The 15,399-nt window shown below is 38.7% G+C and overlaps 1 protein-coding gene across 2 annotated transcripts; it reads left to right on the forward strand.

The window, feature by feature from the left end:
* The first annotated feature begins 2,008 nt into the window (after nucleotides 1–2,008).
* On the forward strand, nucleotides 2,009–13,862 carry Ccdc160 (coiled-coil domain containing 160). Of its 2 annotated transcripts, XM_071606201.1 has the most exons (4): nucleotides 2,009–2,119; nucleotides 2,240–2,365; nucleotides 3,220–3,274; nucleotides 12,506–13,862. In XM_071606201.1, the coding sequence occupies exon 4, from the start codon at nucleotides 12,530–12,532 to the stop codon at nucleotides 13,502–13,504; it is 975 nt and encodes a 324-aa protein (XP_071462302.1). In that variant the 5' UTR covers nucleotides 2,009–2,119; nucleotides 2,240–2,365; nucleotides 3,220–3,274; nucleotides 12,506–12,529; the 3' UTR covers nucleotides 13,505–13,862. The 2 variants fall into 2 exon arrangements, with proteins under 2 accessions (XP_071462302.1, XP_027802771.1); XM_027946970.2 differs by lacking the exon at nucleotides 2,240–2,365.
* The last annotated feature ends 1,537 nt before the right edge of the window (nucleotides 13,863–15,399 follow it).

Genomic DNA, 15,399 nt, shown 5'->3' on the forward strand with positions numbered 1-15,399 from the left:
AGACTCCAATGCTGGGGTTGTGCCTCAGTGGTAGAACACTTGCCTAGCATGTGTGAGGCACTGGGTTCAATCCCCAGCACCACATAAAACATTAAATGAACAAAGGTACAAATCACAAATTAAAAATATATATTTCAGACTCCATTTTCCAGAGCATACCCTGAATTATCACTGTTAATGTGTTTTTATTCATATTTTAGGATAGTAATAAATTTACAGAACAAGATAATAGTAGTAGCAAACATTTACATAGGTTTAAATCTGTGTCAAGCACTGTTTTAAGGACTTCCTTCCTTCCTTCCTTCCTTCCTTCCTTCCTGTACTGGGGATTGAACCCAGGGGCTCTAAACGACTGAGCCATATCCCCTATTTAGAGACGGAGTCTCACTAAGTTGCTTAGGGTTTCACTAAATTGCTGAGGTTGGCTTTCTCCCCATCCTCCTACCTCACCCTCCTGAGCTGCTGGGATTGCGTGCATGCGCCACTGCGCCTGGCGTTTTCAAAATATTGACTCTCCCAATACTCACAAAAGTCTTATGAGCGAGATATAATTATTTACACTGTGCAAATGAGGAAACTGAGGCACAGAGCAACTAGGAAATCTTCTTTAATATATTAATAAGCAAAAACAATTGGAATCCTTTGAGACATTGTGGAAAACACAAGGCAATTTGAAGGTTTAATATCGAGGAAGATGCCTTGTCAGAATCCCAAAAACTAATTCTGATGGGCTCCATAATAAAACACACATTGACATTAGACCTTTTCCTCCCGCCAACCTTTGTTGACTTTTGTTCTCTAAGAAGGAAAAGGGAGACTGAGAATTGGCCTCAGACACCTGAATGAAACCCTTGCCAGCTCCCAAACACCTGTTAGATCCGGTTCCCAAGAAGTTCTGAAGCTTTGAAATGCATCCTGGTATTGTTCCTAAGTCACTCCTTTGTTAGATCTTGATAATTAGATTGTCACTTTCTAAATGTGCTTAAACCTCCTTTCACTTGAGATCACAGAACCAATATTTCCTTTCATCCTCACACTTCCTAGAAAAATACTACGTTTCCCAAGAATCACTCTTATTATTACTATTTCAGATACCCCAGCCCCACAACTTTGGCCAGGCTCACCGTCATGACCAAAGAATCCATATTAAGTAACCAGGCTAATCAAAGTTAGAGAAGATCATTTATTTAGTCAACAAAATATGACTGAAATGTAGAATACAATGAAAAATGTGGGCTTATCACCCAACGAAATCCTGGGAGTTGAAAGCAAAAAGAGAGTATTCGGGAGATGGATAAATGGTAACAATTTTACACTGCCAGTAGTTATTTGTCCCCAACAGGTTTAAATTTCAAGTAGGTTCAAGAGTGGTTTACAGACATTCTTGAGTAATAGATGAGAACCATGGACTGAGAAACAAGCCCAATCTCCCAGAAGGGCACAGTCAGGGGAAAATGCTGTCCTTAGGACCTTGGCCCCAGGCAGAAATTCTGGCTAAGCCACTGCGCACTGACCTGCAAGAGTTTACATGGAGATGGGGGTGGGGTAGAGTGCAATTCCCACATTGTGAGGAATCCTGAACCAAATCCAATTGACCTTCATAATGAGCCTCCATAATGTCACCTTACAAACAAGTCCAGGGATTAACCCTATGCCACTCCCTCTCTGCTCCGCTACAGTCAGCGTCCAGGTGGCTTTGTGAGTCACCCAGACCCTCCGTAATAACCCCACTTGTGGGTGGGGTTGCCTTGTAGTTTCTTGCCCCTTCCCATCCTGACTCAGCTGCCTCTCCCGGTGAGTTACTATTTCTTGCCAGGCAGAAGCCGCCGCGGTGCCGGTCCCACCAGGCATGCTCAGCGCTCTGGCGGAGCTTTGACTGCGGGACAGGCAGTACTGGCCTGTGGAGCGCGTCCCCAGTGCCCTGGTCCCTTTAAATCAAGCCGGCTGGTTGCCAGGCAACAGTGCGGTCCGCGCTGGCGCTGCACTGCGGAGACTCTGCCCCGAGCCGGCCCGGCCGGGTCGCGGTGGCCAACACCGAACGAGGGGCTGCCGCCTGCTGGTGGTGCCCGGCTTCGGGGAAGAGGGGACAGGACTCCCCAGACCGCACCCACGGTTCCAGGTATGTCTGCGGACGGGAAAGCCCGCCCGGGTTCGCCCCTCTTTTTCTCTGGCTCGGGGTGCAAGAGGGCGGGCAGCCAAGGAAGACCCCGCTGTAGATTTTTTTTCTCTCTCTCTTTAGAGCCCCAGCCAGAGCTGGAGAGCGTTCGGAAGGAAAAGGAACGGGGCGTGGGAGTGGGAATGTGGAAAAAGGAGTGGGGTCAACCGTTTCGGGCCGCCCACCAGCGACAGAGTCGGGACTGGGGAGGTAAAAAGTACCACCTGCAGTGGGGGGTTCCAGTAGCACCCCGATCTGAGCCACCTTCTCTCCGCTGAAAGCAACCATGGCTGGAGTTTCAGTTAACCATTCACATAGAAAACCCCCAAACTATGCATACAAAGATACAGCTTTATAGCAAGAATGTGACTCCCATACTAATAAAGTCTCAGCCTTTGGAATTAAGGTGACTCTGTATCTTTTCTTGCAGAAGGAATAATTTCACACTAACAATAAATAATTGGGGGTTCTAACCGTTCACTGGGCCCAGTTTTCAATGATACTTTGCTTCCCTCTCCATATCTACAAACAATAGAGAAGACAATTTGTCCTGGGAAGTGACCACTTGACCCTTATTTTAGGACCCTGGAAGATTAAAGCAAAAATCAGAATCACTTCCCTTTTTAATGTTTGCAAATTAACTGCACTGAGGGAGGCAGGCAAGGCCTAGGCTCCAGCCCTTTGCTAAGGGTAAGCTGGTGGCATGCTCATTAATAACAAGCATGCCACTGCTGTTTCCACCACTGGTGGCTCATTTGTTCAATACATGCTGAAGTTGAGGAGGTACTGTGTTGAATAAAATATCACCATGATTTTGACCCATTTCAAATTTGTGTTGCTTGGGGAAGGAAGATTTAGTAACATAATTGTTGGGGAAATGGGTGGGCAACTTAAAAGGAGAAATTACCTCTAAGTGTCTGGCATCACATTGCAGATAGGCCAAATGACATTTTTAGTGGATCACTGGTTACTTTAATATATATCTCAGATATAAACATGGATTTGGGCATTCTGATTAATTATATTTTCTGATGATGCTGACGAGAGTGGAATTTATTTTCCAGTACAAACTGGAGGACAACGAGGAAATCAAGTAACAGAACTTGGACCTCAGATAGGGTAAGTACAATTGTGTTGACTGATATGTTGGTATGTGTGTTTGGAAGCACAGACTCTTACCCAACATAAAACTTCAACCTTTTAACCACATCATCAATCTGCATTGTCAGTACACTTTCAAGAAGGCCTCATAAAAATATAAAAGAAAAAAATGCCCCGAAGACTTTAGCAAAGCCAAATAAACTTCAAGGGAAAAATTAAAGTTCTTTCCCTCTAAAGTCACCCCCAAATGTCATAAGCTAGAGGAGAAAATGTAAGCACTTTAAAAAAACTCAATTAAAAATCAAAGCATTGTAGAATTTTCAGGAAGAATATTAATGAGCATTCCTTCAACAGATATTTATTGAGGGTAACTACAGGGACACAAAATGGATAAGATGTTAGGTGATCCTGTATGGGTATATATAATAAAAGTCTGTAGGAAATGCTTTAAAAATACAGGAAAAACTCAGAGTGCAAAATAATTCTTGCCAACAATCCTCAAATTAATATTCCAATTGTAATATTTTAAAGAAATTATCTGTGGCTCCAAAAAAAAAGAGTGGGGGGATTGGAAAGTTCTTGGGGAAAGCAATTGATGGAGAATGTGAATGTCTTCGGTTATAGGGAAGACTACCACTTTTCTGCTTAGACAGAATCAATTTAGCTTCAGAAATTTGGAGATGTCAACAACTAACAGAGGAGTTAGGGCTAATTCTTCCATGGGGATGAGAATTAAATTAATTTAAAATTGGACTTTAGGTCCCACTATTTACTTTAATTGTAAGTACATTTTCTGTGTGTTGGTGGGGATTGAACCCAGGGCCTTGTAGTATGCTATTCGTGTGCTCTACCACTGAGCTACACTTCAACCAAGTACCTACATTTTTTCAAACTTTTTTTCTGAGATTTGGTAGCCTCAGGCTTGGCAACTATGGAACACAAATCTTTGGAGATGTGTTAATTTGCTTAAATGACTGGTTTGTATAGAAGGGAGGGTAAGAAAAAGCTAAAAGAAACAAAACCCATTGTTTACAGTACATTTTTAAAATTCTTTCTATTTTCAAGCCAGGTGCAATGATGCATGCATAATAATCCCAATGGCTGGGGAGGCTGAGGCAGGAGTTCAGAGCAGCAATTTAGCAAGAGCCTAAGAAATTCAGCTCAACCCTGTCTCTAAATAAAATATTTTTAAAAGGTTGGGGATATTGCTCAGTGGATAGCACCCCTGGGTTCAATCCTAGGTACCAAGAAAAAAAAACCCACAAAATTCTTTGTATTTTTATTTTTATTCATTTATCTTATTCACCTGTGAAATAAGCATATTGTCCCTATTTTACACCTGAAGAATCTGAGGCTTCCAGAAGGTAGATCTTCACTAGTTTCAAAATGTGAAAGCCAAGATACCTAATCTCTTCTGTCTTTTTGTCCACCATAATCCATTCTCTATCCTTTCTCAAGTATTTCCTTTTCCTTGTCCCCACAATTCTGCCCAAGAAAAAAATTATTTCATACAAAGTAATTTGGGTGTTCATTTTGGTATTTAATGTTTTTTTTTTTTTTCAAGTGAGCAGAATAGGGTGAAGAAGGGGGAAGTTCCCCTAGAGGGGCCAGATCAGAATCTTCTGAGGATAGAGGGTAATAATGACACTGTTCTGTACCTGGAAACAGTAGAAGCATGCCGCAGAAGCAGGGAAAAAAAGGTTGAGAACCACTGTTTTTAATTAGGAAAAAAACTGAACAACTGAGCAAAGGAACAAGGCTGGTGACTTCATTTGTAGCACAGTTTTTTTTTTTTTTTCCTATTTTGGCTGAGCAGTCTTTCTGAGGGTGGAGAGAACTGAAACCATCTGAGAATAAAGGAAGAAAGTTTCTTGGGCTGAGAGGAGCCCTTTGTCTTTACCTTATTGCCCCTGGGCAGGGACGAAAGCCAGACCTTAAGTTGAGGGCAGCTGAATGGCTGAGGAGAGTGACAGAAGGTTGCTCAACATGGATTGAAGATGACCTTTTCCAACTATTATTCCCAGTTTACAAAATTTAAGAGGAAGGACCCCTATGAGGTGAAAAAAAAAAGCCTTTTGTGTTCTTCCAGAGCTGTTTCCCAGTCCCTGCCTACCTCTTCCTGGAAGAACAATCCCTTTTTTCAGGCAGATCTAGATTTATACAAAAAGTCCTGAAAATTTGAAACAAAATTCTAAGGTAAGTAGGATAAAGCAACAGAGAAAACATCTTTGACTTATGTCGGCAAATTTTTCTAAAGCATGTGATTTAAAATATAAATATTTTAGAAAACAAATACTTAAATTTCATACCCATCTTGATATGAACATACTCTCCTGGGCCCCGCTTTGAAAATGAAAGTGAGATGGGTTTTTGAATTTCTTCTTTTACAATAAACAGTAGTGTATTATCTTCTAGAGCTATTTGATTGAGGATAGATATGTGTTCACCTAAGATCTTTATGGAATGATATACCTAAAGATTCATAATAAATTATCACTCTGCTTAGTTATCAACATTTATATTATGTTACGTCACATTACATTATAAATTAATTTTTTCAGTGGTTCCCAAATTTTTTTGCTGAACTCCTGGGCGCAAGTGATTCTCCTACCTCAGTCTCCCCAGTAATCAAATTCTTTTTTGTTTGTTTGTTTTGATACCATGGATTTAACCACGGTGTTAAATTGTTGTTAACTACTAAGCAACATCCCCAGCCCTTTTTAATATTTTATCTAGAGACAAGATCTTAACAAGAGACAGTTGCTAAGTTACTTAGGGACTCACTAAGTTGGTGAGGCTAGTTTTAAACTCACGATCCTCCTGCCTCAGCCTCCTGAACCACTGGGATTTCAAGTGTGTGCCACTGTACCTGGCAGAATAAAATTCTTAGATAAATATAAACCACCTTCATGTAACAAGAGATCCCCTACTCCACAAAAATGTCCTAACTTTTTGCCACTGCATAAAAAGGTCACCAGAGGATTAGCAAGGATGGTGGAATGTAATGGACATCATTATCCAAAGTACATGTATAAAGGCTTGAATTGGGTGTCAACCTACTTTATATACAAACAGAGATATGAAAAATTGTGGTATATATGTGTAATAAAAATTTTAATACAAAAAAACAAAGTACATGTATAAAGATATGAATTGGTGTGAACATACTTTATATACAAAAGATATGAAAAATTGTGCTCTATATGTATAATAAGAATTGTAATGCATTCCACTGTCTTGTATTTAAAAAATAAAATCAATAATAAAAAAAAGGTCACCAGAGAGCCAGGCATGGCAGCATATGCCTATAATCCCAGTGGCTTGAGATGCTGAGGCAGGAGGATTGAAGTTTCAAAGCCAGCCTCAGCAACTTAGTAAGGCTTTAAGCAACTCACTGAGACCTGTCTCTAAATAAAATACAAAAAAGGCTGGGGACGTAGCTCAGTGGTTAGGTGCCCTGGGTTTAATCCAAAAAAAAAAAAGTCACCAGAAAATAAATGACGTTGTTTCCAGTGACATGCTAATAGGAACCATCAGAAGTTTATTAATAATTCATGTCAGACACAAATGAATAATTGTAGTTATATTATAGACACCCATGCCTTACCTTAATTGTGCAGTCCCAAGGACTTTAGGGGGATTACTTTCTTAGAAAACCACTCATTTATTTTTGTCATGTGATTTTATATGTATTTTTAAATTTCTTTTAGTCATTGATGGACCTTTATTTTATTTATTTATTTATATATGGTGCTGAGACTCAAACCCAGTGCCTCACACATACTAGGCAAGAGCTCTACCCCTGAGCCACAACCCCAGCCCTGATTTTATGTAGTTTTTCTCTCTGTTCTGTTTTGTTTCTTCAATTTTTTTTTTTCTCTTGGGTCTCCTTCCCATACCATTCCTTTCTTTGGGCCTCAATGTAGACACTTACAATATCAAATGTTCACAACTGCCTAGCTAAAAAGGTGTTTATACTTACTTTTTTTTTTTGATACTAGGGATTGAACCCAGGGGATGCTTAACCACTGAGCCACATCCCCAGCCCCCCTTTTTAAAAAAATATATATATTTATTTATTTTTATGTGGTGCTGAGGATCAAACCCAGTGCCTCAAATGTTTGAGGTAGGCGCTCTACCACTGCCCACAACCCCAGCCCCTCAGCCCCGTTTTTATATTTTACTTAGAGACAGGGTCTTGCTGAGTTTCTTAGAGTCTTGCTGAGTTTCTTAGGGCCTTGATAAATTTCTGGGGCTGCTTTGAACTCCTGATCATCCTGCCTCAGCCTCCTGAGCTGCTGGGATTACAGGTGTGCACCACCAGGCCTGGCTACAGTTTCAATTATGGCTTCTGGTTTGGTTTGACTTCAGCTGCAACAAATTACCTAGTCAAGTTTATTGAGGAAAAATATGGCTGCCAGCCCAGGGTAGAAGAAAGTCATTATTCCAAAGCATATTCCTTGTCCTTGCCAGAGAGTATTAATTACATACTTGTTCTGCGTAAAAAATAAAACAGTGCAGTTGGTGAAGAGAAATGAGGCCAGGCTTTGTGGTGCATGCCTGTAATTCCAGTTACTCTGGAGGCTGAGGCAGGAGGATCACAAGTTTGAGGCTACCTGGGTAACTTAGCAAGACCCTGTCTCAAAATAAAATAAAAAATAAAGGGCTAGGGATGTAGCTCAGAGGTATAATGTTCCTGGGTTCAATCCCCAGAACTAAGAAAGAGAGAGAGACAGAGGGAGAACATGAATGTGACTGGCAGCCTTTACCCCACTCTGGACTTTGTGATACTCTTGACTAAATTTGTGAACAAGTCCTTAAAGGGTATCTTGCCAATGAAAGAAAGCAGTTGAGAGAGGAGCAGCTTAGAGACCCCTTGACCTTATCCTGTGTAAACCATAGGAGAGAAATTCTAAAAGGCTTTTCAAACCTTTCTCTTTCTATCCTTTGATATGAAACATGCAGTTCTCCTTACCCTCCCCGCTTCCTTTTCTGTCTTTCCTTTTGTGGCTTTTAAAAAGATACCTAAGCTCTAAAAGTAGTAGGTTGTTTTCTTTCAGTTTGTGGAATGAAACCTAGCAGATGAGTAAAGAGGAACTTAAAATAAGCACTGAGCTGGAGACTGGACTTCAGATTTACCACCACAGGCTGTGTGACCTTGGTCTAGTCATTTAATTTCTCTGAGACTCTGTTACAAAATGACTCTCCCCAGTCCTTTGAAAATCCCTGGCTGTATAGGATTCATTGGAAGCATTTCCTTTCAGACACCCTGGAAATTCTATAAGGCTCAAGGAGGAAAGCCAGTAAAAATCAAAAAGGGTGTGTATGTGTGTGTCTCCAGAGATTTGTGGAAAGGGTGAACAGAGATGCCACTTTTTCAAGGAGCAAAATTATTAATGAAGAGAGTTTTCTATGTTAACTTCTATCTATACCCAGATGTCTATCTCAGATGTTTTATTACTGCTATCTCCAGGTATAAAGTAAGTGGTCTCACCCGACTTGGCCCTGTGCTCACTTGCTTCCTGATCAATCCCACCAATGTCTTTCATCCAGAATTAAGTAAGAGGAATAAGAATCTCTCTGCTATTGTTACTGGATTAGCACTATTTTTGCTTTTTTACAGAATTGTGTGGTAAAAATTTGCCTGCTAAAAAAATGTGCCTGGCAAGTAGCATTGTACTCATTTCTCCTGTCTCTGTCCCTTTCCTTCGTGATTGCTGTTAATAATCTGTATTCTTACTTCTATAAAGAATGGAAGCCAGAATTAATGATAATCTTCTCCTTTAAGAACAGATAGAACCAGACATGGTGGCTCATGCCTGGAATCCCAGGGACTCAGGAAGCTGAGACAGAGGGATCGAGAGTTCACACTCAGCCTCAGCAAATTAGCGGGGGCCCTAGGCAACTCAGAGAGACCCTGTCTCTAATAAAATATGAAAAAGGGCTGGGGAATGTAGCTCAGTGGTTAAGTGCCCCTGGGATCAATCCCTGGTACCAGAAAAAAAAAATGGATCAAAGATGCTTCTGGATTGTGACTGGTAGAATAATAAAAGTCAGAAAGGACTATTTCAAGAAAAAGGAGATGATGTTCCAATGGCAAATATATACCACAAATTTCACGTCTGAGTTAATCACTATAGTCTGGTTGAATAAATGTGTGTGTGTGTGTGTGTGTGTGTGTGTGTGTGTGTGTGTATTGCTAGGGATGGAACCCAGGGCCTCACATATGAAGGCAAGAGTTCTCCCACTGAGCTACATCCCCAGTCCTGATTGACTGAACTTGTGTGTGTGTGTGTGTGTGGGTGGGTGTGGTGCTGGGGATGAAACCTAGGCCTCACACATGTTAGGCAATTGCTCTACTGCTGAGCTACAACCTCAGTTCTGATTGACTAAACTTTATTTATTTTTTTTTTTAATTTTTTATTGTTGGTTGTTCAAAACATTACAAATTTCTTGACATATCATATTCCACACTTTGATTCAAGTGGGTTTGACTAAACTTTAATAGAGCTTGGTTTATGCCTTTTTCATAATAATTTTAATATCTTTACTGAATTTTTCATCTCTAAAGAGTTTATTTTAAGAATATTTTTATCTTTCCTTTTCCTGAAAGCCAAGTACAGATGCACCCTTGGGATAGTGAGTCCCTTCATTCTCTTTGTTTGTGTGTGAGGGTGGAAGGGAGGGGGCATATTCAATATCTGCATGTATCAAGTTTATTCATTCATTGCCAATAGTAGGGCAAACCTGTTATTTAAACTTCGGGGCTAAAAAAGAATAGATGAGAGATAATACACCAAAAAATCATTTACTCAGGGCCATGGGACGATTCCATGTGTGTGGGCCCATGGATGTACACACCCATGTGCTTTTCTATGTTTTCCAAAATTGCTACAAATAACGAAAGACAATATTAATTTAAAAATAAATACATTTGCCATTTTTCATTACCAGAAGAAAATAAAATGACATTTGCATGCATGGATAAAGGAGATGTAGGCAGGGGCTGGGGTTGTGGCTCAGTGGTTGAGTACTTACCTCACATGTATAAGGCACTGGGTTCAATCCTCAGCACCACATAAAAATAAATTAATTAATTAAATAAAGATATCATGTCCATCTACAACTAAAGAAATATTTTTTTAAAAAGATGCAGACATACTTGGATTTTTCTCAGTGGTGATTTTATATATATATGTGTGTGTGTGTGTGTGTGTGTGTGTGTGTGTGTGTGGTGGGGGCTGGTCAGTATATAAAATGAACAAAGTGGCTCCCTCCTTCTCCCTACTATTTTTGGGTAGCTGCAGTTATCCATTTGGTGGATTGAGATGCTTGGGTCCTTCTTTCTCTCTTCCCTCTGAGGTAGTTACTGATCAAATATTTCAGTGTATTAGGAAAACTGTACATTAAAGATTCCATTTGAGTAGGAAAGACTCCTTATAAAACAAAATAATTATCTGTTAATTTTTTTTAAATTTTTTAGTTTTCAGCGGACACAACATCTTTGTATGTGGTACTGAGGATCGAACCCGGGCTGCACGCATGCCAGGCGAGCGCGCTACCGCTTGAGCCACATCCCCAGCCCATATCTGTTAATTTTTATAAGGACATTGGTTGTCACTTAATATGCTAAGCTTTCACCTAAAAACTATACTCAGAGTCAATATCTTGAGAAAATACATGCGATGGCATTAATATTTTCAAATGTTGACATTAGGTTCTCATCATGAAATTGCTGTCAAAACAGATAGAATTCTGTATACTTGGCAATGTTGCCTGAAAGCAAAGCCCAAGACTGGAATAGCAGGAATTTATAGGTCAAGACAGAAGGGCATTTGGCAGAGTTAATCTTAAGGAAGTCTGCATGGTATACTATACCCAAAGTAGCTCACATTGCATTAAAACCTGATGTTTTAGTCACCTTAAGGAATGAGTAAACAGTAGTCCCATCCAAAAGTACTTGAGAAAATCAGATATATTGAAAGCATGGGTGCTAACTATATTAGCCTATTAATTTCACATTACTTATTATTTGAAGGCAGTCTTTTGATGTGTACAGTTGCTTCTTCATAGAATCACTTCATTTACAATAAGTAGCTAGATGTATCAATTCACTGGTTATATTTCATATGGTAGAAAAATTTTAAAGTTAAAAGGGTCTATAGAGGCTCTAATTTTCAGATAGTATAGTATGAAAGAGTGAATCTGTTACAGGCAGTTAACTACAGGGATACTGAGATGAAGAAATGCTATGAATGTTAGAAAATTTTTCTCAAACTATTTTACAGAAGCAAGGTAAAGTTAAATCTAGACCAGAAACAATGGTAATAAAGTGAACAAAATGTAAGTAGCATTACACAGAAAACAAAAGTATGGAATTAGCAGTTTTTAGTTACATTAATGTATCCTGGGAAATACAGATAAACTTCTTCCCAGAGTCTATTCTTTTACCAAAATAAAAATTAAGATATAGTATATATTTTGAGATTTAATTTCTGCACTCTTAAAAATTTATATTTTTTCAAGTGACTACAAAGAAGGACAAAAGTGAAGTATCATGGTGCCATTATTGGTAAATTCAAATTAGTGTTTGAATGTATAGTGTCATAGGGGTTAGAGAAATAATTTTGCCCTAAATGAGCTCAAATTATTCCAAACTATTATAAATTTCTCTTTGAATAAATAGGTGTAGCTGAGTAATATGGATTTATGATATAACCAGAAGGTCTCTAAAAGAGCTTTCACACAAAATATAATGCTGTTATAGAAAAATACCTGCTGATTAGATGGTTGGGTGTATAATAAAATCTGTCATCAGTTTGCATAGTGTTTCATACTGTAGAAATAACCCTTGCAAGCTGAAACCATGGAAAAAGATTTTAATAATCAATTGTAAAATGTATTTGTGTTCCATTAATTTTAAAATACATTCTTGATTAATTTTTGTATTTTGTTTTTTTTAAAATATTGGAAACTTTATTACTGTTGGTTTTAAATTTAAAAAGAGAAAAGTAAAACTGATATGTAACTCTAAGCAAAAATACCGAAATCTTAAAAAAGAGTCTGTAGAACTTAGCTTGTTCGGCCATTTTTATTGGTAATTGAGAAAACTGAGGTCATAGTCACTCTGTGAGTTAGAGGGCCAGCTCTCAAATGGTTAAGTTCCTTTGCCTGTGAACCAGCATCCTTACTTATTTCTTTCTACAGCAGTGTAAGTAATGTGCCTTGATTTTAAATTCTGTTTTTCAGGAATTGGAAAAGGTGCCTAAAGAAATGGATGCTAGAAGAAAACACTGGAAGGAGAATATGTTTACTCATCATTTTAGCGCACAGGATGTTCTAGAAGAGGCTTCTAACACTGAATCTTCTTGTGAACCAATAGTTGTAGATAACACCAAGAGAATGGAAGGAAATTATAATCTGTCCAGTAGAAAGTTTCAGGAAGAAAATAAATTTAAGAGGAAAGAATATGTTTCTCAACTAAATGAAAGAGAACAAGAACCAAATGTAAGAGAGAGAAGGATAAACATGTCAAAGAATGAGCCAGACATAAAGTCTGTCTCCAGTGAATCATTTAATTTGGATGTTGTATCGGAAGAAAGCTTAAACAGAATAGAAGACTCCTGTGCCTGGAGTAAAGAAGATTTACCAATCATACCACGACAAGCCCCAAGGAAGAAAGTAACTGAAGGAATGTCTCCAAAACTTCGCCTGAACCTTTTAAATGAAGAACTAGAAGAACTTAATATGAAATGCAGAAAAATAGAAGAGGAATTTGAAAATGCTGAAAAAGAACTTTTAAACTCCAAGAAAGAAGTTTCTGTGAAATCCCTAAATTTTCAAGAGACAGGGACAGATACTTTGAAGAATGACAGGGAACTTCAAGCTTTAAAAAATGACCTATCCGAAAAAGCGACAGATGTAAAAAACTTAACTGAGGAGCTCCAGCAAGCCAAAGAAGTTATCCACAACTTGAACCTAGAGAACAGAAATTTAAAAGAAGCTGTTAGGAAATTAAAGCGTCAAACTGAAATAGGAAATGCTCTCCTAAAAGAAGAAATGAAATTGTATTATGAATTAGAAATGGACAAGATCCGTGGAGAGCTGGATGCCATCAAGAATGAACTGAGAGCTGAGAAGACCCTGCAAGCAAGAAATAACAAAGCCCTGGAATTGCTTAGAAAACACTTTGCTACCATGATAAGGTCACCAGACACCCTTAACCACTTTACTGGAGATTTTTTTTAAAGTTAAAAAAAGCCTTTCATTAAGCAAGTTATTGAGCCAAATCAATGATTATTATGCTATCTTTGCATACTACTTAAAATGTATGTAATGGGATGTAATTTTCACTTTTGCTGCATCAAAATATCTGTAAAACATAGATGTTCATTTCAAAGTTTCTGCTTTCTCTTTCTAATGAAGTGATTTCGAGAATACAAATGGAAATGAAGCCTAAGAAATTTCTTTTGTATATCCATAAATAGATATACATATATATCTATATTTGAGTCAAAAATACATAGTAATTCACCAGATCAATTATGAATACAAATCAACAGTCATTTTTGATCCTGTGAGCAATATGTCCTTGGCACATGGATATTCTCCCATCTGTGTTCATTGATGTTAACAATAAAAATATTGTTTATATGTATAAGCATAACATATGTCTGTGAGTCTCTTAGTTGCCTGTTCAAACTCAATGGGATACCAAAAATGTATCTGCTTTCTTTGGGGTCTAACCTTAATTAGGCACATGTAAACATCTCAGGAAAAAATGCAGTTTTTTTCTCCCTCCTGCTGTTTTCCATGCTTTCTCCTTTGACCTGGACATGGTTCCCATAGACTAGAAGACTGAGAGACATTGCTGTGACCTTTGCTAGAGCCCTGCTTTTTCAGCTAGTGGCTCTTGCATTATCTCATGTTGACCAGCAAGGGGCGTTGTTTACACAGTTCTTCCGAAATTCCACCAGGAGGAAATGTCCTTGCTCAGCTTCTATCACCAGACCCAGACTACAGTGAAAGATGTTGGATGTCATCTAGATAAGTTTTCAATGAGCTAGCTTGATTTATATAGTCATCCAGCCCTGTAAGGGGCCCAGGCAATGATATTTTGTTTTATACTTATGAAGACTACAAATGTACTGCCTCTGCCCTTTGGTGGAAATGATGGTCAGCTGATTCTTTACATTTGTTTGTATTAATCATCAAGATTTCTTATACTTGGAGCTCCATTGGCATGGTATTTTTAGCCAAATGAACCAAATGTAATCACAGATTATGAGGGTGGGATACAATTGTAAGAGTTTGGGTATCTTTCCAAAAGGGAAAATCCCCAAACTGGGAGTGAGACACATTGATTCTAGTGCTTGTTCTCCCATCAACTAATTAACCTCCTAGGCCATAAAGTTCTCATTTGTAAAATGAGGGAGTTGAGATCTTTCATCATGATTTTTTTTTCAGAGCTGCACATGTTAGCATAGATCTGTAGTCCCAGCTACTCAGGAGGCTGATACAGGAGGATCCCTTGAGCTCAGGAGTTTGTGGCTAGGCTGGACAATACATTGAGACACATTCTGTCTCTCTTAAAGTTTCTGTTCAGTTTTAATGTTCCGTGATTTCACCTCAATGATTTTATTTGCAAGTGTAACTATAGCTGTGACAAAGTAAAATTCCCACCATATCTGGTACATTCAATTCATTTTTTGGTACCAGGGATTGAACTCAGGGGCACTTGGCCACTGAGCCACATCCCCAGCCCTATTTTGTATTTTATTTAGAGACAGGGTCTCACCAAGTTGCTTAGTGCCTCAATGTTGCTGAGACTGGCTTTGAACTTGTGATCCTCCTGTCTCAGCCTTCTGAGCCACTGAGATTACAGTCATGTGCCACCACACCTGGCAGGTGCATTCAGTTCTTATACTTCAAGGATCTATTTTGCCAAGAAAATATAAGCAGGCTCTTTTAAAAAAAATATTTATTTTTTTAGTTATAGGTGTACACAATGCCTTTATTTTATTTTTATGTACTGCTCAGGATCAAACCCAGTGCCTCACGCATGCTAGGTGAGTACTCTACCCCTGAGCCACAACCCCAGCCCCCAAGCAGGCTCTTTTTATAGTTTGAAAATCTCCAACTAC

This window comes from Marmota flaviventris, chromosome X (assembly GCF_047511675.1).
Source record: "Marmota flaviventris isolate mMarFla1 chromosome X, mMarFla1.hap1, whole genome shotgun sequence".
Taxonomy (NCBI): Eukaryota; Metazoa; Chordata; class Mammalia; order Rodentia; family Sciuridae; genus Marmota; species Marmota flaviventris.

Excerpts from the sequence above, each read along its gene's own strand:
- Ccdc160 (XM_071606201.1), top strand. The coding sequence starts at position 12,530 with ATGGATGCTAGAAGAAAACACTGGAAGGAGAATATGTTTACTCATCAT.